Source organism: Encephalitozoon intestinalis, chromosome XI, assembly GCF_000146465.1.
Source record: "Encephalitozoon intestinalis ATCC 50506 chromosome XI, complete sequence".
Classification (NCBI taxonomy): domain Eukaryota; kingdom Fungi; phylum Microsporidia; family Unikaryonidae; genus Encephalitozoon; species Encephalitozoon intestinalis.
Window position 1 is genome coordinate 83,810 of NC_014425.1, and position 26,600 is coordinate 110,409.

Here is a 26,600-nt window from a genome sequence, read left to right on the forward strand (position 1 = left end):
AATTTTTACTAGTCTCTTTATTCTTTGGTAATTAGTATTTCCGCATCCCTTCTCTTGGGCTTTGGCTCTAGGAAATAGAACTTCTTCAAGGATTTCGCCACACTAACATCGCTTCCATCTGTTCCTTTCTTCTTCGGGTCTCCATCCTCTAAAGCCCTTACTAGGTCATTCCAACTAATTCTATCAACATTTCCATCATTTGCAAACGATATCTTCTTCAAAACATCCACAATCCTAGACTGTGCCATTCCATTCGTCATTCTAATCAAATCGTTGAATCTGTTTGTTATTTCCTTCTTACAATCTCCAAGATACTCCTCAAGAATCTCCAATCTTTCTTCGTCGTTTGGAAGCTGGAACTCGTAAACTCCCGAAAATCGACGCTTGAAAGCATCGTCAAGTGAGTCGTATAGATTGGTGGCTCCAAAGAGAAACACATTGCTGTTCACCTTATCGCATGCTCCCCCAATCGTGTTCAAAAACTCGGTTTGTGCCTTTAACGTGTAATCCTGTGATCTATCCGATCTCTTAGAAAAGAACACATCCACTTCGTCGATAAACACAAAGCTCGCCCAGTAGTTCCCATCATTTGCACTCTGGAACAACGCACGGATGTTCTTTTCTGTTTCTCCAACATATTTGTTGTTCAGCGAAGATGGTGTCACAAATGTTATTCTGGTGAGCGATTCCATTTGCCTTGCCCTTACCAGCTTCTCATTGTGATCCATTCGGTCAAACTCCTCTTCCCCTATCTCGCTTCTCATCTTTAAGAACTTGATATTTAGATCAACAAGATATATTAACTTCTTCATGAAAAGGGTCTTTCCTGTTCCAGGAGGCCCATGAAAAAGGAAGTTTCTTTGTGTTGTTTCTATGGTCTTGTGGAGTTCCTTCTCGGGAACAGTCCTTAGAAGGCTAACAATCTTTGTCACTTGTGAAATCACTTGTATCATCAAATCCTCCTTCCCAAAATAAGGAACATTCTCAAATGTTGATCCATCACGGAACGAAGGCTTGTCTTGATCTTCCATCTTCTCATCCTTCTCCTTAGACGTCTTTCCAATGCTCCCTCCTCCTTCTGAGACAATTATTCTGTATATTACATATGCAAACACAAGGATAATTATTATAAGATAAAGGACTCCCTTTGTGCCTCCACTTGTATCTTTTGTCTTCTCTGTTTTGGGCTTTTTCTTTATTCCATAGTCCTTTAAGATCTTTCTATATATCAATGCTCCAAGAATATCGTTATTGATGTCTCTTTTCTTTTCCTCTGGTTTATTATCCTTTGTTCTGTTTTTCACTTTCTCATACTCTTCTTCATCCTCTGCCGTTTTGTTTTCTACTTTGTAGTTCTTGGACGCTTCTAAATCTCTCATAAACCTCCGATTCTATGGGTATTCCAAAAAGATTTCAAGAATCAATGTCCAAAACCAACTCCTGGACTACTCCTTACATTATTTTTGCGAGGCTCTAATAGGACTCGACTCCCCTCGGCCTATGGGAGCTCCAGACTGTTCATAAGCCCTAGACTCCTTTTGAGCTCCTTTTCCAGATCTTTTTAACAACCGACCAAGGAATGCCAAAATGGATATCTCCGAAGAAAAGTTCGATGTACTGGATTCTGTGCATGTCTCTGGATTCCGAATATTGAAAGACAGTGGGGAGTTCTACCAAAGAATTAAGTTTCTTATGCAGAACTCGACATCAGTATGTATAGCATCCCTATTCTTTGGAAAGAACGGAGAAATGGAGGACATCATCGACATTCTCGAAGAAAGAAAGAGGAAGAATCTCATGACAATCATCTTCATCGATAAAAACAGAGGGACAGTCTTCGAAAGTCTGGAGTCTATAAAAAGAAGGGGTCTTGGCTCATTTTTTCATCTTGTAGATCTCTCTACGTCTTTCCTGCTTCCAAGGAGACTAAATGAACTTCTCAGAACCTTCCATACTAAGGCCTTGGTTTTCGATGGCCTAACCATATTATCTGGTGCAAACATGGATGCATCGTACATGACAAACAGAGTAGATAGGTAAGTGAAGCATTTTAATTTTAAGATATCTCGAGATTGACAGTAGGGAGCTGGCGGATATGATCAGATCTAGAGTCTTTGGAATAAGGCCCCCTTTGGAGGCTGGAAAAACTATATGCCAGGGCCTTCCAGTGTATGTAGGTATGTTTAAAGAGAAAGAGGAGCCTGCCATAGTCCAGTCGTTTCTGGAAGACTTCGACGAGATACACATTTCCACAGGATATCTGAACTTTCCGGCTCGCTATTTCAAAATGCTCCAAGGAAAGAAGGTGTCTCTCTATGCTTCATGCCCAGATAAGAACACCTTCGACTCGTTTGGACCCTTGGAGCGATTCATAGGCCCAGCTTATTCATATAGCTTCTACAGAACTCTCAGATCAATTTCAAGCCTTTCCATTCACGAGCTGAAGAGGGACGGCCATTCATTCCATCTGAAAGGTAAGTGGAATTGTTAATTTCTAGGCTTCTGGGGATTCAAGGGCAGAACAGCTGCAACCATCATAGGCTCATCAAACTTCAACAGGAGAAGCGTAGAAAGAGATGACGAAACAAATTATCTAATAATCACATCCGACCCAGACCACGTTCAGAAGCTGAGGACTGAGGTGGAATATCTCAAGAGTAACTCAGAGGCAAGGACCTTGAAGCAGCTTAGAGGAAGGACATACCAGTTGGCCGTAATTCTATTGTTTCTGATTTTCAACAGATTCTTCTAATCTAGTATGGCACCAAATAAATCAGCATCTATCCAAATCCTTCTCAACCTTGCTGAACATGTGGTTAGCCCCCTTGAGCAGATCTTCCAGAGTCACCTCCACACAGCATCTTACAAACTCTCTCCCTGTCCTGCATAGGCTGTGGTATAAAATGTACTTTGCACGTTTTCTCGACATGCAGCTTGTGTTATGGACAAAGAACTGTGTATCGTTGAATATAGAGACATACGAGGATCCCTCGACAAGCTTTGCAACGTTCATGAAATATCCTGCACAGAACGACAGAACAATCTTACTTTCATCAGACTTGCATGGCCCATTGAACATGGAACATAGTTGCTTCTTTATCTTCACTGTCTGAAGCATTGCTCTAACATTTAGAAATGATCTCTTGAGATGTGATATCTTGAATCCAGTTCTTTCCCACATCCTATATATCTTAAGAAACGAGAAATGGTCTCCTCTTCTATCAAAATACAATGACTTTGCATCCAAAAACGCCTTGTGAGATTGGCTGTACTTTGGAATGTCCAGCCATATGTTTCCCACACTTAGCATGGCTGCAATGATTGAAACATCCTCAAGGCACCCCAGATCCGAAGATACAATCAGGGAAATCGCTAGCTCCGGCTCTAGAGGGATTTTCGAGGCTCTGGCTCCAATCGGTGTTATCTTTCCATCTCCTCCTATGGCCTTGAGGTAGTACAGCAACTCTAGGGCCTTCCTCACATTCGAGGTATCGGGCTTATCTATAAGGTCGAAGTTCACTATGTCATTCACTCCAATCGACTTCAGTTCAAGCACTGCCTTGGCAAGATTGCAGCAGAAAATCTCTGGTATTGTATTCTCGCTCATCTCTTGGAATTCCTCTTTGGAGTATAACCGAAACACCTTTCCTTCCTGGGTTCTCCCTGCTCTCCCTGCCCTCTGCTTGGCCTGTGCCTTCGATATCCATGCCACCTCCAAGATGTCCATTCCAAAGGCCCCAGAGTATCTCATCTGCTTGGCTCGCCCGCAGTCCACAACATATTTTATACCCTCAATGGTTATCGATGTCTCCGCAATGTTTGTTGCAAGGACAATCTTTCTTTTCTTCGTCTTCTTGAACACAAGCTCCTGCTCCTCGGGTGAAAGCATGCTGTATATGCAATACACCTCGGCGTCGTTCCCTAAGATCTCTACAAGGATGTTTCTCCCGTTGTTGATCTCCTCCTTTCCCGTTAGAAACACCAATATGTCTCCTTCTTCCTCTGTCCTATGTATCTGTACCACTGTCTTCACAGCTTCGTCCAGATAATCCAAAGCCCCAGCCTTCTTCAAGAAAAATATCTCCAATGGAAACATTCTGTGGCGAATCTCAACCGTTTGGCATCTAAAAAACGAAATAAACTTCTCAGAGCTTAGCGTTGCACTCATTATAATCACCCGAAGATCCTTCCTCTTGCTCAGAATCGATTTCAGATATCCCAGAAGAATGTCTATGTTGACACTTCTTTCATGTGCCTCGTCGATAATCACAACATCATATCTATTGAGGCATTTATCACTGACTATCTCCCGAAGCAAAATCCCGTCTGTAGCATATTTAAGCCTCGTTTTCTTACTCGATACATCGTTAAATCTTACAGAGTATCCAACCTCCATCCCTATCTTCACATTCATATCCTGGGCAACCTTCTTGGCAACACTTACAGCTGCAATCCTTCTGGGCTGCGTGCACACTATGCTCTTGTATCTCTCAAGAAGATATCTCGGGACTTTCGTTGTCTTCCCACATCCTGTGTCTCCTTCAATCAACAGAACTTGGCTCTTTTCAAGCTTCGAGAAAATCTCCCCCATCTTATCTTTAACACTCTCTTCTCCAGATCTCTCCTCCTTCTTCTCCGTACTTATTAGCAAGTCCATTATTTCCTCCTCTGCTATGGAGTCCTTCTTGTCTTTGGCTAGGGGAAACAGTTCTGGAGGAATCTCTCGATTGATGCGTATTTCTGTTTCCATCCCTTTGAACACCGTTCTTTCTTCCATTCCCAATTCTCCAGGGGTCCGCACTTATCTTCCCTATCCCCAGAAACATATATTTTTTTTGAAAAGACCCCTTGCTTGCCTAGCCGATAAGAACGAGTCTTTTGCCTTTTACTGAAGACTCCCATGGCTAGACACCGTGCCACACAGCAATTTTTGGAATGCTGATCAACTCAGCCTTGTTGTCGTAACATCTTCATCTAGCTTCTAAGATACATCATCAAAAAAGAATACTTTAATTCTTCATCCTTTTCTTCTGTCTGTTTGCATAATCCTGGTAGTTCGAGATTATCCTGTTAACTATGTGCTCCGCAGAGAGATAGCTGAACCTATTTTCGGCATAGCTGTGCTCCACAACCTCTTTAATGCTATCGTATCTCGATAGATCCTTTGTGTCGAAAGAGGTCCCTACAATGTCGATTCCATGCTTCTCAATAAACTCCTTTCCAATCAGATAGGGCGAAATAATTACCTCGTCAACATATTTACATGACACCAATGTAAGCATTCTCTCCTTGGTCGTCATCACGGGATAGTTTCTAGTGTATTCCCTTGTGGTCTCGTCGTCATGTATCCCAACAACAAGATAGTCTCCCATTTCTCTTGCTATTTTCAAGGATACAACATGTCCGGCATGGAACAAATCAAAATTCCCATCTATAAACACCACTTTTCCTTTCCTTTCCCTTTTCATCGAGCTCACAAATAGCTCAAGCAACTGATCATGGTATCTAGAGTTTTTGTTGCTTTCTTTGTGTTCTCCATCCAAGCAGGTTCCCCTATTCTTCAGCATCATCCGCCCGACAGTCTCAGTCGTCGAGATTCCAACCGTCCTCTCCACCTCTCTGAATATACCTGTCCTTCTCACTTGGAAGTACGAGTCCTGTCCCTTCGAATCGAGTATTATGTCGTTTCCATGTGCTACTATACTTGCCCCGTATTCCCTAACCATGCTCATCTCTGTGACAAATGGTGCATCCTTGACAATCTCATCTACGTATCTGCATCTCTGGACGACCTCATACCTCTCGTCATCCTCCATCACAGGTAATCCCTTTTCTCGGTTTATGCTGAGAGATGAATGAACTCCGGCTATCAGATAATCCCCCAATGCTTTGGACTGCCTTAGCGCATTTGCATGGCCGTAGTGGAACATATCAAAGCACCCGTCAGCCCAGACCTTTTGGATCTCCTTGGATGCCATTTGTTTGGGAAAGGTTCTACTTAATTATAAAGAAATTAAAATGTTTTAGATTAAAACTAGATGGATGCCCAAGAGTAAGCCTCATTCAGTTGGGTAGAACCATACCTAACAGCATTATTCTATTGCAATGATGAAAGAAATCACTTAAGATGGCCCTTTCGGCATCGTCCGAGGACTTTCCATAGAGCTCATATGTGCTCCAACGCTGTTCTTCGGACATCCATGGGCATTTCTGGAAACTCCTAAAAATATAAAATTTTTGCTTCCAGCTTCCAACCAGAGTCCAACTAAAAAAGAAGCAGTACCAACATTATTTAAGATTAATTTAATTCAATTTCCGGCAGGATGCAGATATTAAACCAGTTATTAGTGGATGCGGCTGGTTAGGCCTTGCAGTGAACTCAGGATGGAATTGTACTCCGACAAAAAACGGATGCGATGTAAGCTCAAAGATCTTTGCTGCTCTTCTCTCGTCGCTGAATCCTACAAACCTCAGGCCATACGAACATAGTGAGGAAACCTCGGATCGAACAACCTCGAACCGATGTCGGTGCCTCTCTCGGATCTTCTCCGCTCCAGAGTACAACCTCTTCACAAGTCCGTCCTCAAGCTCCACCTCGTATCCCCCAACTCGCAGTTTCTTATCAACCACTCCGTTCTTGTCGCTGATAAACCTGACAACAAGGTTCTTCCCAGACGGGTTAAACTCCTCGGAAGATGCATCCTTCATCCCAAGAACGTTCCTGCACATCTCGATAATCGATAGTTGGTATCCAAGACAGATCCCAAGAAGAGGAATCCTGTTTTCCCGTGCATACCGGATCGCCGAGATCTTCCCCTCGATCCCCCGTGCTCCAAATCCTCCCGGAATGATAATTCCATTGCACTTCTCAAGATCCTCTGTGGTGTACGAGTCTGCATTGATCCATTCAATCTCAACATTCACCCCCACAGACGCCCCAGAGAACCTCAATGCATGCACAAGAGACGTGTAGCTGTCAAACTCCGGCGAGTACTTCCCCACTATCCCGATCCTTACTGTGTCCTCGTGCTTCTGCACAAGTCGTTCAAACGTCTCAAGTATCTCCCGATCCCCCTCCTTCGACGAAATCCCAAGCACCTTGTTCAGCGACTCAACCATTCCGTGCTCTTCAAGGAACTTCGGCACAAGATACACCGACTCCAGATTCGGAAGCCCAAACACATTCCCAGGCTCCACCCAGCAGTTCTTCGATATCTTCTCCCGCGTCTCCTTGCTGGGGTCCCGCACTCCCCTGCACACAATGATGTCGTAGCTGAGCCCGAATCTCCTGAAGTTCCTGCACCCCATCTGGATACTCTTTGTTTTCTGCTCCCCACTCTCTAGCTCTACAAGATGGTCTACAGACACAAATGCACAGTTGCTCCTTCCAACAATTCTCTGGAACTTTGCAAAGGCGTCTGTGTATATAGACGACTCGCTCTCTCCAACAGTTCCCCCAAGCTCGATAATCACCACGTCTGGGATGACCCTACGTCCGCTCTTGAAGTCTTCCACAGGAGTCTCCGCCACCATCTTAATTCTTCTGATAACATCGTCTATTGCATGTGGATTAATCTGTAATGTCTTTCCAAGAAAATGACCCTCCTTCTCACGCTTGATCATTTCAAAAAAAATCTTTCCAGACGTTATTGCATTTGAAGCCTCAAGGTTGATGCTACTGAATCTTTCGTAGTTTCCAAGATCAAGATCGCACTCAGACCCATCTTCAAGGACATAGACCTCGCCATGCTCAGAAGGTGCAAGCATCCCTGCATTATAATTGAAGTATGGATCAATCTTTATATGTGTTACGACGTGTCCTCTTGACTTTAGTAAAGCACCCACGCTACTACTTACTACGCCTTTTCCGGCTCCAGAGATAACTCCTCCGGAAACAAAAATGTACTTCATTTTAGGGGAGTGCTTTTGATTCTTTAAATACTTATAAATTGCTTAACGCTTATATTAATAATGTCAAAGATAAATATTTAACAGTTCTGGATTACCGTTGGAATGTAAACGGGCTTAGGTAGCCAAGAACGAATACGCTTCTAGCGAAATTTATGGAAGCCCTTCGAGAATGAAGAAATTTATAACGAGTGCTTTACCTTATGTAAACAATCAGCCGCATCTTGGAAACGTCATAGGAAGCGTTCTTAGCGGGGATGTGTACAGCAAATACTGCAAAAAGAAGGGAGAGACTTGCCTGTATATCTGTGGAACAGACGAATATGGGACAGCCATTGAGATGGAGGCTGTTTCTCAAGGACGACCTCCTTTGGAGATTTGTGAGGAGAACAGGAGGCTTCACAAACAGGTCTATGACTGGTTCAACATCGACTTCGATTACTTTGGATTTACTTCGACACCCGAACACACAGAGATGGTGCAGAGTCTCTTCATGAAGATGTACAACAACGGACATTTCAAGGAGCTGGAGATTGAGCAGTTCTATTGTGGGAACTGTGGGATATTTCTTGCAGACAGGTATGTTGTGGGAGAATGCAAGTTCTGTGGAGATCTGGGAGCCAAAGGAGACCAATGTGATGCATGTGGGCAGACATACAATTTTCTCGAGCTCCTGTCTCCAAAGTGTTCTATATGCAGTACTGTGCCTATTATTAGATCTACTTGCCATCTGTTCTTTGATCTAGAGATGTTCCGGCCTCATCTTTTGGAGACCTACAAGGAAAATGGTCATCTGTGGAGCCAGAATGCTCAGAATATATTCAACCAGTGGATTTCGATGGAATTCCACCCAAGATGTATGACAAGAGATTTGAAGTTCAGGTGGGGGGTTCCTGTTCCTTTGGAAAAGTTTAAGGAAAAGGTTTTCTATGTGTGGTTTGATGCGCCGATAGGATATCTGACGTTTTTAAAGGAGCTTGTTGGAGAGGACTTTTCTGAATGGTGCAAGGACTCGGAGCTTGTACAGTTTATGGGGAAGGACAATGTGGCGTTCCACACCATTATATTTCCCGCCATGATCTATGCAACTGGAGAGAAGTATCCGATAATCAAAAGACTGTCTGCAACCGAGTACCTACAGTTTGAGAACCAAAAGTTCTCGAAGAGCAGAAGACATGGGATCTTTGGGCTGGATCTTGTTAAGGGGAACCTCGGGAAGCCCTGCATCTGGAGATACTATCTGATGAAGATACGGCCGGAGTCAACAAAGGATTCTAACTTCACCTTTTACGACTTCCAGCAGTCTGTGACGGCAGACTTGATCAACAACCTTGGGAATTTTGTGAACCGTGTGTTGAAATATATAGAATCCAGGTGCAACTCGAGAGTATCGCTTCTCGAGCTTGATGAAAAGGATAAGGAGTTTGTTGAGGACATTAATGGGCTTTATCGTAGATATATAACAAAGATGGACGAGATAAAGCTGAGAGAGGGACTACAGGTGGTCATGGAGATCTCAAGACGCGGGAACGAGTATATTCAGGAGGGAGTCCGGAACAAAGCCAGGAAGTCTCATTTTTTCTGCCTTGGATTTAGTGTGGTTGGGTTTTTGGCGACTCTCTTGTATCCCTTTATGCCTGTTGCTTCTGTAGAAATTTTAAGGATGTGTAATCTCGAGGAGACAGGGCTTCCAGAGTCGATTCAGATAATTGATGGACATATGATAGGAGGCAGGATATGCCCATTGTTTGAAAACTTCACTCCCGAGCAGCTTGAAGAAATGAAGAAGTATGGCAGCTCGTAACATATGGAATTTCCAAATAAACTTTTCTTAATATTTGTCATTGGAGTCTTGAGTCCTTGTGATGAGCAATGAGGATCATTCAAGGGAGTCGGCTCGGAAAAGGATGTCTGAATGGGACGAAGAAGTAGACCCTGGGAGGGAGAATGTAAGCAAATGGGAGATTACACCACGCACAGCAACACAGTCGAAGAGGTTGAAATGGGATCAGACGCCCTTGGGATACATAAGGGTAGAAGACGACTTGTGGAGGAGATCCGGAATGGGCTCTGGAGCGATTTGGGACAGAGAAACCCAAGACACGGGAGGGATGGCCGAGTACTCCGAGATGTCTTTAAGAGAGATAAACATGTGTCTACCGTCGAAAGGTTACAGGAGATACGATTTTGTCCAGACCTTTGGAAATGAAGATCCAAGCATAGCAGATTTGCCTGATATTCCAGCCGAGGAAAGAGATTTCTTCATGCCTTTACTCGAGGCTGGGGATGGGGATGAGGTTGATATATACAAGGGCATACTACTAGTGAAGAATGGAAGTAAGAAGATGAGCATCCGTGGTCTTAGGATTCTTAAAAGCAAGGAAGTGAACCATGTGCTGGAGAAAGTGCTTCTTATGGCAATGAGCCTGGAACTTGACGACAAAGATAAAGGAAAGATAGGAGGTTTACTTTATTCTCTTTTGGATGGAGTGGACATGGATGGAGTAAAGTATGTACGGGAAATATTATTTGTGGTGGGGTCATACTCCTACTTTCTTTCTCTCCGAAGGATGTGTATACCTGTACTCGCTCTTGTCTATAAGCGAGGATTTGATTTTTCAGTAAAGAGCATTGAAGGAGCTTTTGGAAGTAAGGAGGGATATGTTCGGGAGATGGCAGGACATGTAGTGGGCACTTTTGTGGATCATTTTGGGATGGAAAGAACCCACACTCTCCTGGAATCTTTAGCAGGAAGGAAGGACACTGAGTCTAGAAGAGCCTGTGCAAAATGTATCACAGCAATCTGTGAGTTCATAGGAAGGAGAGTTGTTCCCTACCTGGGGCCAGTGCTAGGAACACTTTGTAAACTGATTACAGACAGAAATAGATTTGTAAGAATGGATGCAGCCAACACAATGTCCTACATATCCAAGGTTGTGAGCCCGGTCAGGACTGCACAGATGGACAGTGTTTTTGAACTTCTTAAGAAGGAGATATCGAGGTCTGGAGAAATCGAGTTCAACTCTCTCTTGAATGCGATGTCGCATCTATGTTCCAATAATAAGGAGCATTCCAAGGTAGTTTTTGGCTTCCTGAAAGCTTCTAGGAAGAAAGAGATTCCAAATATTAAGGCCTTCGAGAGGATCTGCAATGAAATTGAAGCCGAAGACTCTTGGGAGTACTTTGACCAAATTTCCGGGATTCTTTTTTCCTCTAAGGGAAGAGACAATGCAAATCTGGTTATAAGCATCTGTATTAAGATTGGAAGTGAGCCTAGAGTATTCAAAAGAATTCTGGACCACTATAGCAATCCTTTGAATGCAGGAATGATCTCAAGGATATTTAGCAAAGTCCAAAAGCTGAAGTTTGAGGGAGAGGAGGTGGAGATATACTTGAGGGCCATATGTAATGCCATCCGCAGTGATGAAACTACAGCTAGTCTTGTACTTCCGCTTGCCTCTAAGATGTTTCTACAAAAGAGACATGTGTCGGTACTGGCATCCGAGTCATTCAAGCTTCTAAAGAATCCCTCACAGGACGTCCGAATCAGAAGTCTCAAAGCCATCGATGGCCTTGCGAAGATCTTAGAAAGAAAAGAACTGATGCACTATGGAAACATTCTGATGGAGAATGTGGATGGAAGCGACCAGGACACACTATCCTTTGTTATTAAGGCAATATGCAGTATATACAACTCTTATCGGTTCCGGCCGGCCTCGGAGATTGTACCAACCATCCTTCCGATTCTAAAGTCCAGAGAGCAAAGGACGGTTGCATCTTGTGTGGCTCTCCTTCGCACTATATGCATGAATGCACCTGAGGAATGTGAAAAGATAAGCATGAGAGAATGGATGAGGATATCTTATGAGTTGATTGCTACACTGTCTTCCTGGAGCAAAGAGATTCGAAGGAACACCACAGTGTCACTAGGATGCATCTCCAGGATAGTTGGCCCCCAAGAGATACTGGACATCCTTATGGACAGTCTTGAATCCGAGGACAAGAACCAAAGGGCCGGGTCCTCACTCGGGATTTCTGTGGTAGGGGAGTACAATGGGATATTTTCTATTCTCCCAACTCTCTTGGCAGACTACGGAGCACCAAGTGCCTTTGTACAACAAGGAATACTTAAGGCCATGTGCCACTTCTTCCAACAGACATATCGGGTTCCTCTCAGATATGTATACTCGATACTCCCTATGATCGAAGATGCAATGATGGATGAGGACCCGTCATATCGAAGTCTTGGAATGGACCTTATTAGACACATAGTGTTGAACCATTCCCCATCGACTATGGACATAGAACTTGCCATACATCTGCTCAATCTGGTCTGGGCAAACATTCTTGACCCCAGCTTGGCGGTACAACAATCCTTTGACGGATGTATGGAATCTTTTGTTACAATCCTATCCTCGCAGGCTGTATATGGATATGTGCTTCAGGGTCTTTTCCACCCCTCGAGTGCTGTAAGAAGGAGATACCATACTGTCTTGGAAGCGATGGAGCATTTCGACAGCACCTCGCTCGCACAGTGTTTCCTTGTGGAGGAAGACCTCCTTGGTCTTGAAAAGTAAATCATTAATTTTTTATTGTCCTCATTCAAGGTTGTAGTGGAACGGTTCGATTACTTCTCCGTTTCTATATCCTGTTTTTGTTCGGACAAGCTTTCTAAAAATTCGAAGTGTATTTCTCTCTCTGGATATGGAAGCATCGATCTTTTCGTTGTACTCGCCCTCGGTATATCCAAAGGGTAGCTCTGCTAGGAATTTCTTGTCTACAGAAGATATGTTTTCATTGATTATAACGTGTGATCTATTGAAGTCTTTTCTGTTGGAATACTTTATTCCTTCCACGACATTTCTTATGGTATTACTCTTTGTTTTGACAATCTCCAACCCTGGACCTGCCCATTCTCCCCATCCAGGAAGGACAGTCTCCTCTATTCTTGGCGCTTCCTTCTCCACAGTCTCTGCCTTTTCCTTTATAAAGGCTTTTTCGTTCTCCTCCATATCATCCTTAAATGCAAGCCTTACAAGTTTCTCCTGGCCGTCTTCCTCTTCCTCATCTCCCCCAAAGCTGAGTATGGGTGTCTTCTCATCCTCAGGTTCTTCTATCTCCTTGAGGAGTATGTCTGGAATGCGTTTTTGTCTTTCGTCCTCATGAACATCCTCCCCTTCTTTTTCTTCTCCTGCCTCCTTGCTCTTAAGTTTGCTCTGTCTTCGGATACGCCTATATGTCTTGCTTTTTATTCTTTTGATCCTTCTCATCTTCTTATCAAACTCATACTTGAGGTTCTTTTCAAAGACTATTGCCCTTGATTCCTTCTTTCTTTCTCCATGAAGAATCCTGTCCATAGACTTCTCCAAATTCGTCGACGGAATAATCTCATAGAAATCCTCGTCTTTCTTCTTCGCCATCTTCCTTCGGCCTTGCTCAATTGCATCAAAGGCTTCTTCTCTTACCGCTGCATACACAGATTCCTTGTTCTCCTCAAGCTCTCCAATATCAATCCTATCTCCCTCCTCAAACTTAACAAGATCTGCAACTGAAATTTTATTAACCACCATGGGCTCTGGAGATGGCCCATAGATCAATTTTTCCAAGGATCCAATCCCAGACAGCCCATGGAATACTACGACCCCGACGATATCCTTCTGAACGAAACAAGAATACAGGTTGTATTCAAGCACAAGGTGCAGAACTTCGGATTTCTTGGACAGAGATCCAGGATCCTTCCAGAAAACAAGAAGGTGGAGGTCCCATACTTCCTTGTAGCCTTTCTTCTGAAAAACGACCATTGTAAGCTGGCCGAGGGCTTCCCAGATAAGTCCCTGCTGGAGGATATAAGCGCCAAGCCTGGAGTAATTGACCTGAGGTCGGTGTGTCCTTACTTCTTCTACTTGCACTCCATTCTTCTCAAAGAGGAAGTGTCTCTGCCGGAGTTCTTCTATGAAAGAATAGGAGACCATTCTTCTCTAGTTCTCAAGAAGGCGTTTTCCGAAGATGATGTATGGAGGTTGGACGTGATTGAAAGAGGTCTTATTGTACGCAGCAGGAGAACTTTCCAGAGATTTCATAACTTCCTTATCTTGGGTCATAACTAGAGGCTGGCCCAAGCAGTACGCCGGTGCCACCCAATGATAAAATATTTCGAAAATTATTTGGCCATGATAAAATACGAATGTAGGCTCCACTCCAGGAAGTATCCCCGAGAGGGAGAAATAGTCATGGGAAGGGTTGTGTCCATAGGGGGAGAAGGCTTGACCTTGAATCTCCTAGAGTATGGAGATCTAGAAGGACTAGTTCTTCTGGGAGAGTTGTCGAAAAGAAGGGTGAAGAGCATACAGCATGTGACCAAGATTGGGAACATCGAGATATGCAATGTCCTGAAGGTGGATGAGCAAAAGGGATACATAGACCTGAGCATGTCGAAGGTCACAGAAAGCGAGAAGTCCGAATGCAAGGAGACGAGTGCAAAGAATAAGCTTGCATACCATATCATGCTCAAGGCTGCAAAGAAGTTAGGGATGGAAGTATCAGAGCTGTATGAAAAGATGGGATATGACAAAGAGGAAGAGTTTGGGTCATTGTACTACTTCTTTGCAAGGGTTAAGGATAACGGAGACATCATAGAAGATGATGAGGTAGGGCTAACAATTAAGAGCTTGATTCGAGAGCAGTTCCAGGCTTCTACATATAAAGTGCGTGCGGATATAGATGTTGTGTGTTCGTCTCGAGGAGGGATAATCTCGATAAAGAAGGTCTTCGATGATGCTTTGAAGCTGGATCCAAGGCTTGAGTTTTGTCTGATCAAGACACCTACATATTCAGTGACACGTGTATCCAGCAATAAGGACAAGGCCTATGAAGTGGTGAGAGAGGCATGCGACATTCTAATTTCAAACATCAAGAAGGAGGGGGGAACTGCCTCTGTGGTAAGCCAACCAAAGCTGTATGGAGAGAAGTCAAGATACAACCTGTTGAACTTTGAGGAAAATGAGATTTCTTCTTCCGAGTAAAATCTTGTCTTTTTGCAACCAGACTACAAAGAATCTCTTTATTGCCCTTCTATGAACAAGAAGTTTATGTCCAGTGGGGTATTCCAGTTTCTGGACGAGGTTTACGAGCAGGATGGGCCTTTGGTAAGATATGGTGTCCTTGTGGGGAAGGGAGAGCTGATCTTTGATGAGACATTGATTACAAACAGGACAACCTTATACAATGTCCTCAAGAAGACGGAAAAGGGAAGATATTCCTCGGATGGGCTGATGGATTGGTAAGGAGTGATTTATTAGAAATATGATCTATTCCAGCAATCAAGCAAGTGTCTCGAGCACTTTGGCGAGCATGTCGCTTCCATCCATCTCGAGAAAGACACAGGTGAATCCGTTTGGAAGGGAAACCTTCCGCCTTACAAAGACATACTTAATGCCTCTGTCTTCACAGACTGCAGGAAGGTGTGTGATGAGGTCCATGGGTGTTGTGTCTGCCGTTAGGACCAGCAAGCCTCTTGACCCCTCTAAAATGCGTTTTTGGCACTTCTTGATTCCTGTGGACAGAACTCCTCTTTCTGCCTGGTCTCTTACAAGGCTGGCTATCATCTCTGTGGTGGACTCTGATGCTATTGGGCTTGCTATTGGAATCATCTCTGGGCAAATTTTTGCGGCAAAATATGAATGCAGGACATGATATATGTAAGGAGAAGGAGCCCCTGAATGGGGGGAAAGAACTTCATGACGTCCAAAGAAAAGGACTACGTTGCCGAGTGCCTCAAAAGAAATATGAGATACTTTCGATCCGACATCGACTATGCAGTGCTTTTTCGAGAGGGGGAAGAGAAGATTGAGGTGAAGTGTGATGATGGAGAGCCAAAGAGAAGTGTTAACCTGATATTTGGAAAGGAGAATAAGAAGTCTTCAAGGAGGCCAAGGCCGTTCTGTGGGGTGGAAGTGGAGAACATCAGGGAGCCGATGCGGGATATGTTTCTGCTTGAGGAGCTGATTGATTTGTACACAGCCAGGAGATATTGCAAACTCTCCCCAGAGGATCTCCGGGAGAATATCGAAATGTTCCGGGAGAAACTTCTTTGTAAGTTTGACGTGTTTATCTCTATCGCAAAGTTTGTTAGTTTTCTCGGGGAGTATTTTCCTTTTGCAGAGGAAGAGGAGAAGAAGGAGGTTGTAGTTTTGCTTCTAAGAACATTCCATCTAGTCAAGGATGTTCCTTCGTTCTATAATTCTATTGGGTCTTTAGCCGGGTGTATGCCCCAGGTTTCCGAGGCTGAGTTGGAGGAGGGATTTGTTTCTACATTCCTTTTCTTTCCAAGCGGGTTGATCCTGGCCACTCTACTGCTTATCCAAAACGAGGCCTTGTGTGGTGTATTTTATGAGGCTATTATCAAGGAGTCTGGTTGGTCCTTTACAAAGAGCAAGCATGGATGGCAGTTTCTTTCTGTTATGATTTCGATTGCAGATGAAGAAAAACAAAAGTCTATTGTGAGAAAAGCAAGACCTTACCTATCGGAGGTATCCAAGGAACCCGAGAGTGATGAGGCAAAGGGTGCAAGATTGTTTTTAGAAGCGATAGGCATCGACATGGAAGACCTTAGATGTTGGGGCGAATGATGGGATGGGTTTGGAACATGATGTTTAGAGATAAATTCCTACAGGTGACTTATTTAATCGTCGTTTTTCCTTTTACAGAGGCTAGATTCGTCTTCTTTGGGATTGAAGTTGCGAAGCGGTGCATTCGAGGCATCCTTGCAGGATCTGTCTTTAAGATATTCATCCTTAACAATTTGGTCTATAGTTATTCTGTTTGAAGGGTCAAGACAGAGCATCCTACTGATTATCTGAACTGCCGACTCGTCGTGGCTTTCAATGATTTTTTCAATCCTTCGGGGAGATTGGGGAAGCCTGAAGTTGCGGAAGCCGGGAAGATTCTGCACGCCTGGATAGCTATTCTCGTTAATGGATCCACAGGCATGTATGATCATCTCCAGCTGTGAAATCTCTGTATTTCCCTGGAATATCATGTATCCCAGATACATTTCCGTCAATATACAGCCCAATGACCAGATATCCACAGCATAGGTGTAGTTATAAGATCCTAGAAGGATCTCTGGAGGTCTATACCATAAGGTCACTGTTCCCGGGGTATGCATGCCTGCCTTTGCCACATATCTTGCCATTCCAAAGTCTGCAATGGCGGCATTCAGCTTATGGTCTAAAAGAATATTCGCACTCTTTAGGTCTCTGTGCATAATCCCCTTGTTGTGAATGTACCACACACCTTTGGCAATCTGATGGAATATATGCTTGACCTCTTCGGGTGCTAGTCTGTTGTTTCTTATGAATCTATTTAAATCATATGGAAAGTACGGAAACACCATGTAGACATCTCCTCCAGGCTCAACCACCATCTCCATGAGTCTTATTATGCTTGGATGGCTCATTGCTCGAAGGACTTGAATTTCCCGGATTGTTGTCACTGGTATTCCTTCTTTCTCTTTGGTTACCTTCTTCAGTGCATATCTAGCCCTTCCCTTCCTTGCAAGAATGACTTGGCCAAAGGTCCCCTCTCCTATGACCCTTATCTTCTCATAGCTCATTTCTGTTACAGTGAACCTCTTGTGTGCTAAGATTTCCCCCTCTTCTGGTAACTCCATCGCTTGGGTGGAGGAGCAATAAGTTTTATTGTTAGAAGCGCCCCAAATGCTAGGGGAGAAAGAGGGCAAAATCTTAATGAGGGAGGTTAGGAAGACAGATCAATCTCTCAGGGACCTTTTATATGTGTCTAACTTTGTCTCTGTGTACTACTATACTGATGGGAATTGGGATAAGGCAGGAATTGAAGGGACGTTTGTGATGTATAGCAGGGAATGCTACCCTCTGGTTGGAATACATGTTTTTAATAGGAAAGATCTGAAAGACTTTTCCCTTTACTTATCAAAGGAGCTATCCTTCGGGATAAAAGGAAATCTTATGACAATAACCGAACAAGAGGAAAACAGAATCCATGGCCTTTGGTTCCACAACGATGTCCATCCCAAGGCGATTCTGGAGTGTCTAGAAAGTTCTCTGTAATTACTGTCCATGCCGGCTTTTACCCCATGAGCCCCTACCCAATAATTAAAGCTGAATACCATAGCCCTGAATGGCAATTCTTTATACGCAGATAATAAAGCTTCCAGACTATAGGATTCTTTCAGGAGAGTATTCGCCTCAGAGCAACTCCCTTAGACCGGGAAACGACATAGTCAAAGAGTTGAGAAACACCATTAAGTCGATCCCAGGTAGTGGGACTTCGTCTTTTTACACATTCAACTCTTTGGACACAAGATTTGTCTTCTACTTCAAGGTCCATACTGGGATTGTTTTTGCAGTGATAAGCGACAGGTACACCTCTTCAAAACTGGCATCCGAGTATATGGATCTGGTTGTGGAAGGCTTTGCGAAGATATATGTGGATAACCCAAAGACAACATACTACACTTTTGACCCCACAATCAAAGCCATGTCTGACAGGTTCAACAGAGACTCAAACTATGCCCAGGGAATGGCAGTTGTTGAGGAAACTAAGGGACTTCTGGCGGAATCTCTCAACATGATAATTAAGAGAGACGAGAACATAAACAACTTGAAAGGTCTTGCAAGCAGGATGACTGTCGAGGCACAGATGATGCAGAAGAACATTCAGAGGATGCATCTAAAGAGTATGTTGAACGACTACTGGATCTATGTAGTGTTTGCAGTTCTGATTATTCTCTTTGTGTACTATATAGCCCATTAAATTAGTCTTGTCTAAGCTATGGTTTCTGATTTCAATGAGAAATCTTGTCTGATCTTTCCCTTGAACAATGGAGATCGGAAGTCCGAGGAAGGAGGAACAAGCTACGGCCGGAGAGAATTTGAATGGAGAATCTGGGGCAAGGGAAAGAGAGGGCCAGTCAATGCGAAAGGCCAGGGGTTCGGATGTTCCCCAGGTGCTGGAGTCTCAGTCGTGTGCAGCAAGAGAATGTGCAAGAGATGAGATAAGAAAGTTTGTTAGGGTTCCTGTAGAGGTGGACACGGTCGGAGGAAAGCCATTGATGTTTACAATGTGGGCATCGGAAGAGAAGCCTATCCACAAAAAGAAGCATGCCACAGAGGCGTACCGGGATGTTTTTGGATGCGAGTCTTGTGAAGGGGTGTTTGACTCCTTCAAGAAGCTGGAGCTTCACAGGGCTCTTCACAAGGGTTCCTCTGATGTGCCCAATCCCCTTTTCTGTCCTGTTTGCAAGAAAACATTTGACGAAAAGCGTAAGCTGATGCTCCACTCCAGGTATCACAAGATAAACAAGGACGGAGAATAAACTGTGAAATGTCTTGAATGCTTATATTGGCTTATGGTGGGGTTTATGCCACGCTATGGGAAACGACTTTGAGGAAGGAGTTGAGGACATTGTTAGAGAGCTCTTCTTCATAGAAGAGCGTATGGATCCAGAACTCCCACTCATATTTCAAGAAAAGACCAAGGAGCTGGAAGAAGAACCGGAAGAAATATGCTGCATATGTCTCGAGTACATTAAAGGGTCGCAAGCATTGCTTGTATGTAGACATTCCTTTCACCTGACGTGCATTTATTCATGGTTGGACACAAAGAGAGTATGTCCAAGCTGTAGAATGGCAATAAAATGGGAAGAGTAAGGTCTCTCTTCCCCTAAACAAGCCCTTTAAATGCCAAAGAATAAATATAACATCTTGGCAGAAAAGCCTCAGGATCCAAAGGATTCTCCAGCGAATGAGGAGAACTTGAGTCTTGCATTTGAGTCGTCCTTGATTCTTTCTGGAACAAAATATCCCGAACCTAGAACGAGAATTGCATTCAACTTCATATCTACATGCGAGCATGGTGTGGTCAAGCTTTTCTTTGTCACAGTAACCCACGCCAAGTCAGATCAGGAGTACTATGGATTGGATGCATCGGATAACTGTGTGATTGTCTCGTCGGACAAATTAGAGACCGGAAAGAGATATGAAATTTATGGGAGGCTTGAGGGCGGAACACCTAAAACCCTCCACTGTGTAGAGATCAGGGAGATATGTTATAGAAGACTGTGCTACGAAATATTCTGAGTCACTTAATTTACTTTCTTCAATAAATATATATGCAGAGGATGACTATTTAGAGACAGGGCTTTTTTTAACCGTCCTTCTTGCTGTCGGCGGCGTCCTACCTCCCTTTTGGGTTTTTTTGATTATATTTCTTCCGGCCACTTCCCAGTTGGGGCCTGTTCCCCATTTCGCCTCTCCCCCGTTGGTGTCCAAAATCCCCTTAAACTTGGATTTTATCATTCTAAGGAGATTTTTCGAGGAATCAAACTTGGTGTGCATCCATCCATACCTTACACTCTTTTTAGGCTTTGAGTCCTTCTTCTCTTCTTGGCTATTTGACGATTCTTCATTTTTGTTACTCTCACCCTTGCTTGCACATTCCTCCTTGATCTTTGGAGTGGATAGGCCCTCGATTTCTATCACCATCTTCCTTCGGGTACCCTCGTCTTCAGACTGTTTGCTCTTTTCGTCGTCAAAGCTTTCTTCCTCATGGCCCTTTGCGGAGCACTTCCCCGAATCCTTTTTGTGTTCCTTCCCAACCACACTTGAGTAGGCGTCCTCGTTCTCCTCCGACATCCCAAGACCTCGTTCCTCAAGCCTGTGGGGATCCGTAGTCGTGGATAGCATTATTTCCTTCTCAATCTTCTTTGCCATCGAGAGCTTTCTCTTGTACGATTCTGAGTTCTTGTCAAGGACCTCCATGTACTCCGACTCGTCAAACTTATTGTCTATGTTGAAGAGCTTTGAGTTTGCTTCAAATTGGTTCCAGTCCTTGCTTCCTTCCTCTGAAAATCTTTCAAGAGTTGCAGATTCGTTTGGGGGAGTTGGAGGAGGAGCAGTTACCTCGACCGCTCTGGATATCTGAGAATCTGTTTTGAACGAATCCCAAGATGAAGTCTCCTTTCCTTTGCTGGCCTTCTCCGTCGTCTCCAAGGGAATGCTCTTGTCTTCACTCTTCTCTCTTACACCCTCATTTGTCTTCTTCACCGTGATTATGTCACTTTCGGAAATAGAGATTGTAGGAAACACAATCCCAGGGTTCATCTCGAAAAATGCATTCTCCAGCTTCACCATTCCATCTTCGTTCGAAAGAAATGTACCTATCATTCTGCTTGGGTTGTTCTTGAAGCATATAGCAATCGTGTAATTATCCATCTGCTCCTAAGGGCTTTTGCACTAGAGTTTATTTCTTTTCATGAAGAGACCGATAATAAACATCTTCTCCCCATACTCCATGGATGCAAGCTTCTATAGTCTACAAAAGGCCCTTGGAAAAAAAGGGATTCCAGAGTTTCCATCTCTTCTACCACACCAGCTCAGAGATCTCGAAACAACTTGCTGCTTAGGGGATTTTTACGAAAAGGTCATCTGTGAGGTTTCTCGAGATAACAATTTGATTCCAATCCTTTCGTTTGTGACTGGACTCCCTATTGAGATCGATATAAAGGAAGTCGAAAAGCTCTTGGCAGAATACAAGCCTGTAAAGGGCGAGTTTTTCCGGGCCGGCCAGCACCTCCACCCTCTCCTTCCGGAAAAGGACGGATATCCGGACTTTGTAACAGGAAGTGGTAAGAAGATTGCCAAGAAAGAGCAGAGAGATAAGAACGAAGTGGATGGAGAGTGTAACGTAGAAAGCTACATAGTGGATAGGATTCGGAACGAAATTCTCGAAAAGGTGATGGACATTGGATGGGATGATATCATCGGACTAAAGGATGTTAAGAAAACCATCAACGAGATTGTTCTTTGGCCCATGCAGCGTCCAGATCTGTTTACTGGCCTTCGGGGCCCCCCAAAGGGGCTTCTTCTTTTCGGACCTCCTGGAACAGGAAAGACTATGATAGGAAAATGCATTGCAAGCCAGTGCAAGGCAACTTTCTTTTCGATAAGTGCTTCATCTTTGACCTCGAAGTGGGTTGGAGAGGGAGAAAAGATGGTCCGGGCGCTGTTCTATCTAGCAAGGTCAATGCAGCCATCGGTTGTTTTTATCGACGAGATTGACTCACTCCTTTCTCAGAGAAGCGACAACGAGAACGAAGGAAGCAGGAGAATCAAGACAGAGTTTCTGGTCCAGTTTGATGGAGCATCAACTTCCAATTCCGACCGAATACTAGTGATCGGCGCAACAAACAGGCCCCACGAGATAGACGAAGCTGCAAGACGCAGGTTGGTGAAGAGAATTTATGTTCCTCTGCCCGAGCATCTGGGCAGGAGGCAAATGATAGAGCATCTGATCAGAGATTACAGAAACATCCTCGGGCCCCAAGAATTCGATGAAGTTGCAGGAATGACAGAGGGATACTCTGGATCTGATATCTTTAATCTATGCAGAGAGGCTTCCCTAGAACCTTTGAGGGAAATCGATGACATCAAAGACTTCAAGAATGAAGACACAAGGCCTATTTCCCTCGAAGACTTTAAGAAGGCTACAAGGCAGATAAAGAAAAGTGTTTCCGAAAGAGATCTTGAGATCTATTCCGACTGGAATTCTAAGTTCGGGTCTGTTTCATAGACCAACTGGTGAGTCGAACAAGTCGAGATCGAGCTTTACAGTCTGATAGCTTTGGCCCTCTATCGTGTGGTCTTTTTGTGCACCTGAAAACAAGAAGATAGACTTCCTGTTGGCTATGCAAGCCTGCCTTAGGAATTCGTGCTCAAAGTCATTAAATTCAAAATCCAGCAATATAAACATGTTGAAGTTTCCCAGATGGTCAACAATCACCTGAAATGGCTCTTCTGTCACAACGATTTTTACTCGGCCTCTGCACATCCTCAACAGCTTAAATGGAGGCACAGTCCCAGGCTTTCTATGCACAACCAGTGTAGAATCAAAATATGGAAGGAAAGAGTATATTCTGTCAAAACTCTTTTCAATCGGAGTATATTGGAATCTTACGTATCCGTGGGAAATCTGTTTTAGAAAATCCTCCATCTGGCCTATATAAGCTCGAGGCCTCAACCTAAAGATGATATAGAAAACAAAACTTGTTTCAAGACAGAGATAAAATACTTTATGAACACCACAACAATGAATAGAACAACCCTGTTCCTCATAATATGCAATGAATTCTGCGAGCGGTTCTGCTTCTACGGTCTGAAGTCCCTTCTCTTTTCTTTTGCAAAAACAGAGTACAACTTCTCCATAAAGGCCTCGACCATGATCCTCCATTTCTTCATTTCCATGAGCTATCTGTTCACTCTTCTTGGAGCACTTCTTGCAGACAGGTTCTTGGGACGATACAACACTATCCTGGTGCTTAGTCCTCTATACCTTACAGGAACTTCCATCCTCACTTACTGCTCCGTTGTCTCGGGGTCCCCTTGGGTCCTGATGGCAAGCCTGGCCATGGTGGCTGTTGGCACAGGGGGGATCAAACCCTGTATTGCTACATTTGGTGGAGACCAGTTTGGTCCCAACGAAGCGGAAGGCCTGAGAAAGTTCTTTGACATCTTTTACTTTGTTATAAACATTGGCAGCATGGTCTCCATGATGCTCGTCCCTGCCATGTCAAACGTCGCTTGCCTTGGGAAGCTGTCTTGCTATCCTCTGGCATTTGGAATGTCGAGTGCATTGCTTGGAGCCTCCATATTTTTATTTGTTGCTGGAGAAAAGCTTTACGTCATCAAGCCAGCAAGAAAAGAACAATTTTCAAATGAGTTTCGTTTCTTGGTGGAGAACTTGAAGAGCTTATTCCAAAAAAGGCCTGAAAGCTGCGAGGAGCAAACTCAGGAAAGTGGGAAGACAGCTGCAGAGGCCGTCTCCGCATCACATTCGCAAGATACAAAAAAAAGGATTTGGAAGATACTCAAGATCTTGGGGCCGGCAATGTTCTTCTGGACACTTAGCGATCAGCAGTCCTCCTCATGGGTGGAACAGGGCCAGAAGATGGGTATACGCCAAAGCATATTTGGCTATGGAGTAGATATCCTTCCCTCCCAGATGCAGGCCCTCAATCCTATATTTATTCTTTTCTTCATACCTATATTTTCAGGATTTGTCTATCCGCTGCTTGGATGGCTTGGAGTCTTCTCCTCTCGAGAAGACAAGATGGGGCTTGGGATTGTATTTGGATCTCTTGCCTTCTTCTATTCTGGATATCTGGAGCATCGGATAGTTCAGCTTGTATCTTCGGAAGAGAAGCTGTCGATCCTATGGCAAGTACCTCAATATGCCATAATGACGGTTGGAGAAATAATGTTGAATGTGACTGGAATGGAGTACATGTATGTCGAGGCTCCAGAGACAATGAAGTCTCTAGCCCTATCCATGTGGCTCTTGGCTGTGGCTGTAGGAAACCTCCTAATTATGGCACTGACATTTCTAGACCCAATCTCTCTGCTTTCCTCTCATCGCCATGACATGTGGAGCTTTGCAATGTACGGAGCCCTAGGACTTGTAGCGTCCAGTTATATGTTCAAGACTTCAAGATCAAACCGCAACTCCAAAGGATAGTTCCAAATAGACTCAAGAGTCTGGCTGGTGCAAGATAGACTATTGCCATCCGAAAAAGGTTATTGGCTTTTAGGAGAAGAAAGGGCCTGGGCCCTAAGGAGATCTAAAAATTAAGCCAACCCATAAAATGATGAGAACAACATTCAAGACTCTATGCCTTCTTCTCACCAACATCTTGTTGCTACTATCCAGCTGTGTTCTCGGAGCACTAATATCCTCAATCCCAAACTCCAAAAGCATATACAAGAATGCAAATATACAGATCACTTACATGCTCCTTCTTGCAAATGCAGGCCTTTCTCTTTTTACTTTTGTGATAGTTCAGAACCTCAACGATGTATTTCTTCACAGGGCAAGGTCTCCAAGAGGTGTTGAGACGAAGATGAAGATCCAATGGATAATTCTCTCGATAGTGACGTTTTTTTTCGGGGTCTTCCACTTGCCACTAATTACATCCAACACAGAGAAGTTTCTCAAAATGGACATCATGGCCTTAATGACTGCCACGATCTTAGCTCTACAAGTAAGTGAAAAAGTTAATTTTAGATTGTTATGCTCTTCATTGTATACTCCATGCATCCAGACTTGTTTGGAATCAAGTATAACCGAGAGATTCGGAACTATGTGGAAAGACTTGAAGCAGAGTCTAGTAGGGAAAACAGGATGTGACAGCAGGCTTTTACAAACAATATCCTTTAAGAATAAACTTCGTTTTACTCCTATTTACAGGAACTTTTAGAAAGAGAAGATCCGAGGCTTTATTGGATAAACACATACTTTAGGTACTATGCTTCTCATCCATTTTCCTCTTTATCTTTGATAGGAAGTCACGACACTTGAGAAGATCGCTCACCGGTAACCTGAAGGAGTTCCGGTCCATCTCTCTCATCACAGTACGTATCTTCTTTCCAATGTTCATTCTGTACTTTTCCTCTCTTACTCCAAAGTCCTCCCCACAGGTCCCTATCAATGCCATTTGGGAATTCAGTGTCATGAAGTTGTTGTGGCTCATCATGTTAAACTGCAAATAAAACTTTTTATTTATATTTTCGTCGCAGAGATTACTGCCGTTTCCAACAAATGAAGAATATTTGTTTTAGACCAAATTAAATATTGTTTTTGGCCTTAAAAAATTTCCAAATTAAATCTACAATCTCCCGCCATCGCAAACGTGCTATACCTGTTAATTAAACGAACTCCCACATTCCCCTCTCTAAGCAATTGGTTCTCTATTTTTACGCATTAGAGAAAATATAATTCTCTCCATCAAAACAAAAGATGTTTGCTATTTCTTTGATATTTGTGGCTCTTGCCATTGCTTACTTTGCTGTAAGACTCGGCACCACACATGAAATAAAGAATAAAAAAATTCTAGTAATCGGAGGTAGCAGCGGACTTGGCCTGGCCTTTGCTCGTGTGTTGAAAAAGGAAGGAAACAACGTCACAATAACATCAAGATCAATGGAAAGACTCGTGCCACTTGGAAAGAAATGGGGCTTTGAAACCAAGGTACTGGATATAAATGTTGTAGGCGGGCAGGAATCCACAGACTTCGACTACATATTCTGCTGTCCAGGTGTCTCATATCCTGCATACTTTGTCGACCAACCGCTTGAAACTTTTCAGGATACGATGAGTACAAACTACCTAGGGACTGTTGCCATGCTGAAGCACTACGCAGAAGTTAACAAAAAGCCTTTTAAGTTTGTCATGATAGGATCGACACTTGTTCTACTTACATTTCCTGGGTTTTCTTCATACTCCCCAACAAAGACTGCTCTCCTTTCGCTCTTCTGTACTGTTCGTGATGAAATGGAGAGGCAAGGAGTGGAGCTCTATCTTTACAATACGGCATCCATCCTGACTCCGGGCTTTGAGAGAGAAAACAAGACAAAGCCTTCATACACAAAGGCCATTGAAGAGATGGTCCCTCCATCCTCGGCTGAGGAGAGGGCTGTAGCATTTCTGATTGGGATGAAAAAGAGAAGAATGGTGGCATCGGATGTCTTCACATACTTGTGCCAAATAAGATTTGAATGTGAATGTCTTATCGACTACATCCTATTCCCTGTTTCTGTTGCCGTTGTATTTATTGTGCGGGCTTATGTGAAATGGAGGTTCATGGCCGAGAAAATGTAGAC

The 26,600-nt window shown here is 43.7% G+C and overlaps 26 protein-coding genes and 2 non-coding genes across 28 annotated transcripts; 17 read left to right on the plus strand and 11 right to left on the minus strand.

Moving 5' to 3' along the window:
• Positions 1–17: 17 nt before the first annotated feature.
• Positions 18–1,379, minus strand: Eint_110710 (AAA ATPase proteasome regulatory subunit YTA6; the record flags this gene model as incomplete). Its single annotated transcript, XM_003073885.1, has 1 exon — positions 18–1,379. One exon carries the CDS (start codon positions 1,377–1,379, stop codon positions 18–20), a length of 1,362 nt encoding a protein of 453 aa, XP_003073931.1.
• A 208-nt stretch (positions 1,380–1,587) lies between these two features.
• Eint_110720 (CDP diacylglycerol serine) lies at positions 1,588–2,752 on the plus strand (the record flags this gene model as incomplete). Its single annotated transcript, XM_003073886.1, has 3 exons — positions 1,588–2,036; positions 2,062–2,474; positions 2,499–2,752. The coding sequence occupies 3 exons, from the start codon at positions 1,588–1,590 to the stop codon at positions 2,750–2,752; spliced, it is 1,116 nt and encodes a 371-aa protein (XP_003073932.1).
• A 21-nt stretch (positions 2,753–2,773) lies between these two features.
• Eint_110730 (HrpA-like helicase) lies at positions 2,774–4,777 on the minus strand (the record flags this gene model as incomplete). The annotated part of the gene is made up of 1 exon (XM_003073887.1): positions 2,774–4,777. The coding sequence occupies one exon, from the start codon at positions 4,775–4,777 to the stop codon at positions 2,774–2,776; it is 2,004 nt and encodes a 667-aa protein (XP_003073933.1).
• A 71-nt stretch (positions 4,778–4,848) lies between these two features.
• Positions 4,849–4,954, plus strand: Eint_110735. The gene has a single exon (XR_002670154.1). It is a non-coding gene; the product is annotated as a U5 spliceosomal RNA (small nucleolar RNA).
• A 55-nt stretch (positions 4,955–5,009) lies between these two features.
• Positions 5,010–5,978, minus strand: Eint_110740 (ethanolamine-phosphate cytidylytransferase; the record flags this gene model as incomplete). The annotated part of the gene is made up of 1 exon (XM_003073888.1): positions 5,010–5,978. One exon carries the CDS (start codon positions 5,976–5,978, stop codon positions 5,010–5,012), a length of 969 nt encoding a protein of 322 aa, XP_003073934.1.
• A 62-nt stretch (positions 5,979–6,040) lies between these two features.
• On the minus strand, positions 6,041–6,201 carry Eint_110745. Its single transcript, XR_002670155.1, has one exon.
• Positions 6,202–6,303: 102 nt separating this feature from the next.
• Positions 6,304–7,911, minus strand: Eint_110750 (CTP synthase; the record flags this gene model as incomplete). The annotated part of the gene is made up of 1 exon (XM_003073889.2): positions 6,304–7,911. The coding sequence occupies one exon, from the start codon at positions 7,909–7,911 to the stop codon at positions 6,304–6,306; it is 1,608 nt and encodes a 535-aa protein (XP_003073935.2).
• A 169-nt stretch (positions 7,912–8,080) lies between these two features.
• Positions 8,081–9,712, plus strand: Eint_110760 (methionyl-tRNA synthetase; the record flags this gene model as incomplete). Its single annotated transcript, XM_003073890.1, has 1 exon — positions 8,081–9,712. The coding sequence occupies one exon, from the start codon at positions 8,081–8,083 to the stop codon at positions 9,710–9,712; it is 1,632 nt and encodes a 543-aa protein (XP_003073936.1).
• A 61-nt stretch (positions 9,713–9,773) lies between these two features.
• Eint_110770 (U2 snRNP spliceosome subunit) lies at positions 9,774–12,485 on the plus strand (the record flags this gene model as incomplete). Its single annotated transcript, XM_003073891.1, has 1 exon — positions 9,774–12,485. The coding sequence occupies one exon, from the start codon at positions 9,774–9,776 to the stop codon at positions 12,483–12,485; it is 2,712 nt and encodes a 903-aa protein (XP_003073937.1).
• Positions 12,486–12,506: 21 nt separating this feature from the next.
• Positions 12,507–13,478, minus strand: Eint_110780 (uncharacterized protein; the record flags this gene model as incomplete). Its single annotated transcript, XM_003073892.1, has 1 exon — positions 12,507–13,478. The coding sequence occupies one exon, from the start codon at positions 13,476–13,478 to the stop codon at positions 12,507–12,509; it is 972 nt and encodes a 323-aa protein (XP_003073938.1).
• A 57-nt stretch (positions 13,479–13,535) lies between these two features.
• On the plus strand, positions 13,536–14,015 carry Eint_110790 (uncharacterized protein; the record flags this gene model as incomplete). The annotated part of the gene is made up of 1 exon (XM_003073893.1): positions 13,536–14,015. The coding sequence occupies one exon, from the start codon at positions 13,536–13,538 to the stop codon at positions 14,013–14,015; it is 480 nt and encodes a 159-aa protein (XP_003073939.1).
• A 63-nt stretch (positions 14,016–14,078) lies between these two features.
• On the plus strand, positions 14,079–14,930 carry Eint_110800 (translation initiation factor 2 subunit alpha; the record flags this gene model as incomplete). Its single annotated transcript, XM_003073894.1, has 1 exon — positions 14,079–14,930. One exon carries the CDS (start codon positions 14,079–14,081, stop codon positions 14,928–14,930), a length of 852 nt encoding a protein of 283 aa, XP_003073940.1.
• A 51-nt stretch (positions 14,931–14,981) lies between these two features.
• On the plus strand, positions 14,982–15,191 carry Eint_110805 (uncharacterized protein; the record flags this gene model as incomplete). Its single annotated transcript, XM_009163650.1, has 1 exon — positions 14,982–15,191. One exon carries the CDS (start codon positions 14,982–14,984, stop codon positions 15,189–15,191), a length of 210 nt encoding a protein of 69 aa, XP_009161914.1.
• A 36-nt stretch (positions 15,192–15,227) lies between these two features.
• Positions 15,228–15,557, minus strand: Eint_110810 (rRNA processing protein; the record flags this gene model as incomplete). The annotated part of the gene is made up of 1 exon (XM_003073895.1): positions 15,228–15,557. One exon carries the CDS (start codon positions 15,555–15,557, stop codon positions 15,228–15,230), a length of 330 nt encoding a protein of 109 aa, XP_003073941.1.
• A 69-nt stretch (positions 15,558–15,626) lies between these two features.
• On the plus strand, positions 15,627–16,535 carry Eint_110820 (uncharacterized protein; the record flags this gene model as incomplete). The annotated part of the gene is made up of 1 exon (XM_003073896.1): positions 15,627–16,535. One exon carries the CDS (start codon positions 15,627–15,629, stop codon positions 16,533–16,535), a length of 909 nt encoding a protein of 302 aa, XP_003073942.1.
• Positions 16,536–16,588: 53 nt separating this feature from the next.
• Positions 16,589–17,578, minus strand: Eint_110830 (cyclin-dependent protein kinase 9-like protein kinase; the record flags this gene model as incomplete). The annotated part of the gene is made up of 1 exon (XM_003073897.1): positions 16,589–17,578. The coding sequence occupies one exon, from the start codon at positions 17,576–17,578 to the stop codon at positions 16,589–16,591; it is 990 nt and encodes a 329-aa protein (XP_003073943.1).
• A 46-nt stretch (positions 17,579–17,624) lies between these two features.
• Eint_110840 (Dcp1-like decapping protein) lies at positions 17,625–17,996 on the plus strand (the record flags this gene model as incomplete). The annotated part of the gene is made up of 1 exon (XM_003073898.1): positions 17,625–17,996. One exon carries the CDS (start codon positions 17,625–17,627, stop codon positions 17,994–17,996), a length of 372 nt encoding a protein of 123 aa, XP_003073944.1.
• A 70-nt stretch (positions 17,997–18,066) lies between these two features.
• On the plus strand, positions 18,067–18,702 carry Eint_110850 (synaptobrevin-like protein; the record flags this gene model as incomplete). The annotated part of the gene is made up of 1 exon (XM_003073899.1): positions 18,067–18,702. The coding sequence occupies one exon, from the start codon at positions 18,067–18,069 to the stop codon at positions 18,700–18,702; it is 636 nt and encodes a 211-aa protein (XP_003073945.1).
• Positions 18,703–18,769: 67 nt separating this feature from the next.
• Positions 18,770–19,264, plus strand: Eint_110860 (uncharacterized protein; the record flags this gene model as incomplete). Its single annotated transcript, XM_003073900.1, has 1 exon — positions 18,770–19,264. The coding sequence occupies one exon, from the start codon at positions 18,770–18,772 to the stop codon at positions 19,262–19,264; it is 495 nt and encodes a 164-aa protein (XP_003073946.1).
• Positions 19,265–19,319: 55 nt separating this feature from the next.
• Eint_110870 (uncharacterized protein) lies at positions 19,320–19,598 on the plus strand (the record flags this gene model as incomplete). Its single annotated transcript, XM_003073901.1, has 1 exon — positions 19,320–19,598. One exon carries the CDS (start codon positions 19,320–19,322, stop codon positions 19,596–19,598), a length of 279 nt encoding a protein of 92 aa, XP_003073947.1.
• A 30-nt stretch (positions 19,599–19,628) lies between these two features.
• On the plus strand, positions 19,629–20,027 carry Eint_110880 (uncharacterized protein; the record flags this gene model as incomplete). Its single annotated transcript, XM_003073902.1, has 1 exon — positions 19,629–20,027. The coding sequence occupies one exon, from the start codon at positions 19,629–19,631 to the stop codon at positions 20,025–20,027; it is 399 nt and encodes a 132-aa protein (XP_003073948.1).
• Positions 20,028–20,072: 45 nt separating this feature from the next.
• On the minus strand, positions 20,073–21,161 carry Eint_110890 (poly(A)-binding protein-interacting protein; the record flags this gene model as incomplete). Its single annotated transcript, XM_003073903.1, has 1 exon — positions 20,073–21,161. One exon carries the CDS (start codon positions 21,159–21,161, stop codon positions 20,073–20,075), a length of 1,089 nt encoding a protein of 362 aa, XP_003073949.1.
• Positions 21,162–21,240: 79 nt separating this feature from the next.
• On the plus strand, positions 21,241–22,518 carry Eint_110900 (AAA ATPase proteasome regulatory subunit YTA6; the record flags this gene model as incomplete). The annotated part of the gene is made up of 1 exon (XM_003073904.1): positions 21,241–22,518. The coding sequence occupies one exon, from the start codon at positions 21,241–21,243 to the stop codon at positions 22,516–22,518; it is 1,278 nt and encodes a 425-aa protein (XP_003073950.1).
• On the minus strand, positions 22,513–22,938 carry Eint_110910 (uncharacterized protein; the record flags this gene model as incomplete). The annotated part of the gene is made up of 1 exon (XM_003073905.1): positions 22,513–22,938. The coding sequence occupies one exon, from the start codon at positions 22,936–22,938 to the stop codon at positions 22,513–22,515; it is 426 nt and encodes a 141-aa protein (XP_003073951.1).
• An 81-nt stretch (positions 22,939–23,019) lies between these two features.
• Eint_110920 (dipeptide/tripeptide permease) lies at positions 23,020–24,459 on the plus strand (the record flags this gene model as incomplete). The annotated part of the gene is made up of 1 exon (XM_003073906.1): positions 23,020–24,459. The coding sequence occupies one exon, from the start codon at positions 23,020–23,022 to the stop codon at positions 24,457–24,459; it is 1,440 nt and encodes a 479-aa protein (XP_003073952.1).
• Positions 24,460–24,841: 382 nt separating this feature from the next.
• On the plus strand, positions 24,842–25,198 carry Eint_110930 (uncharacterized protein; the record flags this gene model as incomplete). The annotated part of the gene is made up of 1 exon (XM_003073907.1): positions 24,842–25,198. One exon carries the CDS (start codon positions 24,842–24,844, stop codon positions 25,196–25,198), a length of 357 nt encoding a protein of 118 aa, XP_003073953.1.
• A 39-nt stretch (positions 25,199–25,237) lies between these two features.
• Eint_110935 (uncharacterized protein) lies at positions 25,238–25,474 on the minus strand (the record flags this gene model as incomplete). The annotated part of the gene is made up of 1 exon (XM_009163651.1): positions 25,238–25,474. The coding sequence occupies one exon, from the start codon at positions 25,472–25,474 to the stop codon at positions 25,238–25,240; it is 237 nt and encodes a 78-aa protein (XP_009161915.1).
• Positions 25,475–25,737: 263 nt separating this feature from the next.
• Eint_110950 (putative short chain dehydrogenase) lies at positions 25,738–26,598 on the plus strand (the record flags this gene model as incomplete). The annotated part of the gene is made up of 1 exon (XM_003073909.1): positions 25,738–26,598. The coding sequence occupies one exon, from the start codon at positions 25,738–25,740 to the stop codon at positions 26,596–26,598; it is 861 nt and encodes a 286-aa protein (XP_003073955.1).
• Between the last annotated feature and the right edge of the window lie 2 nt (positions 26,599–26,600).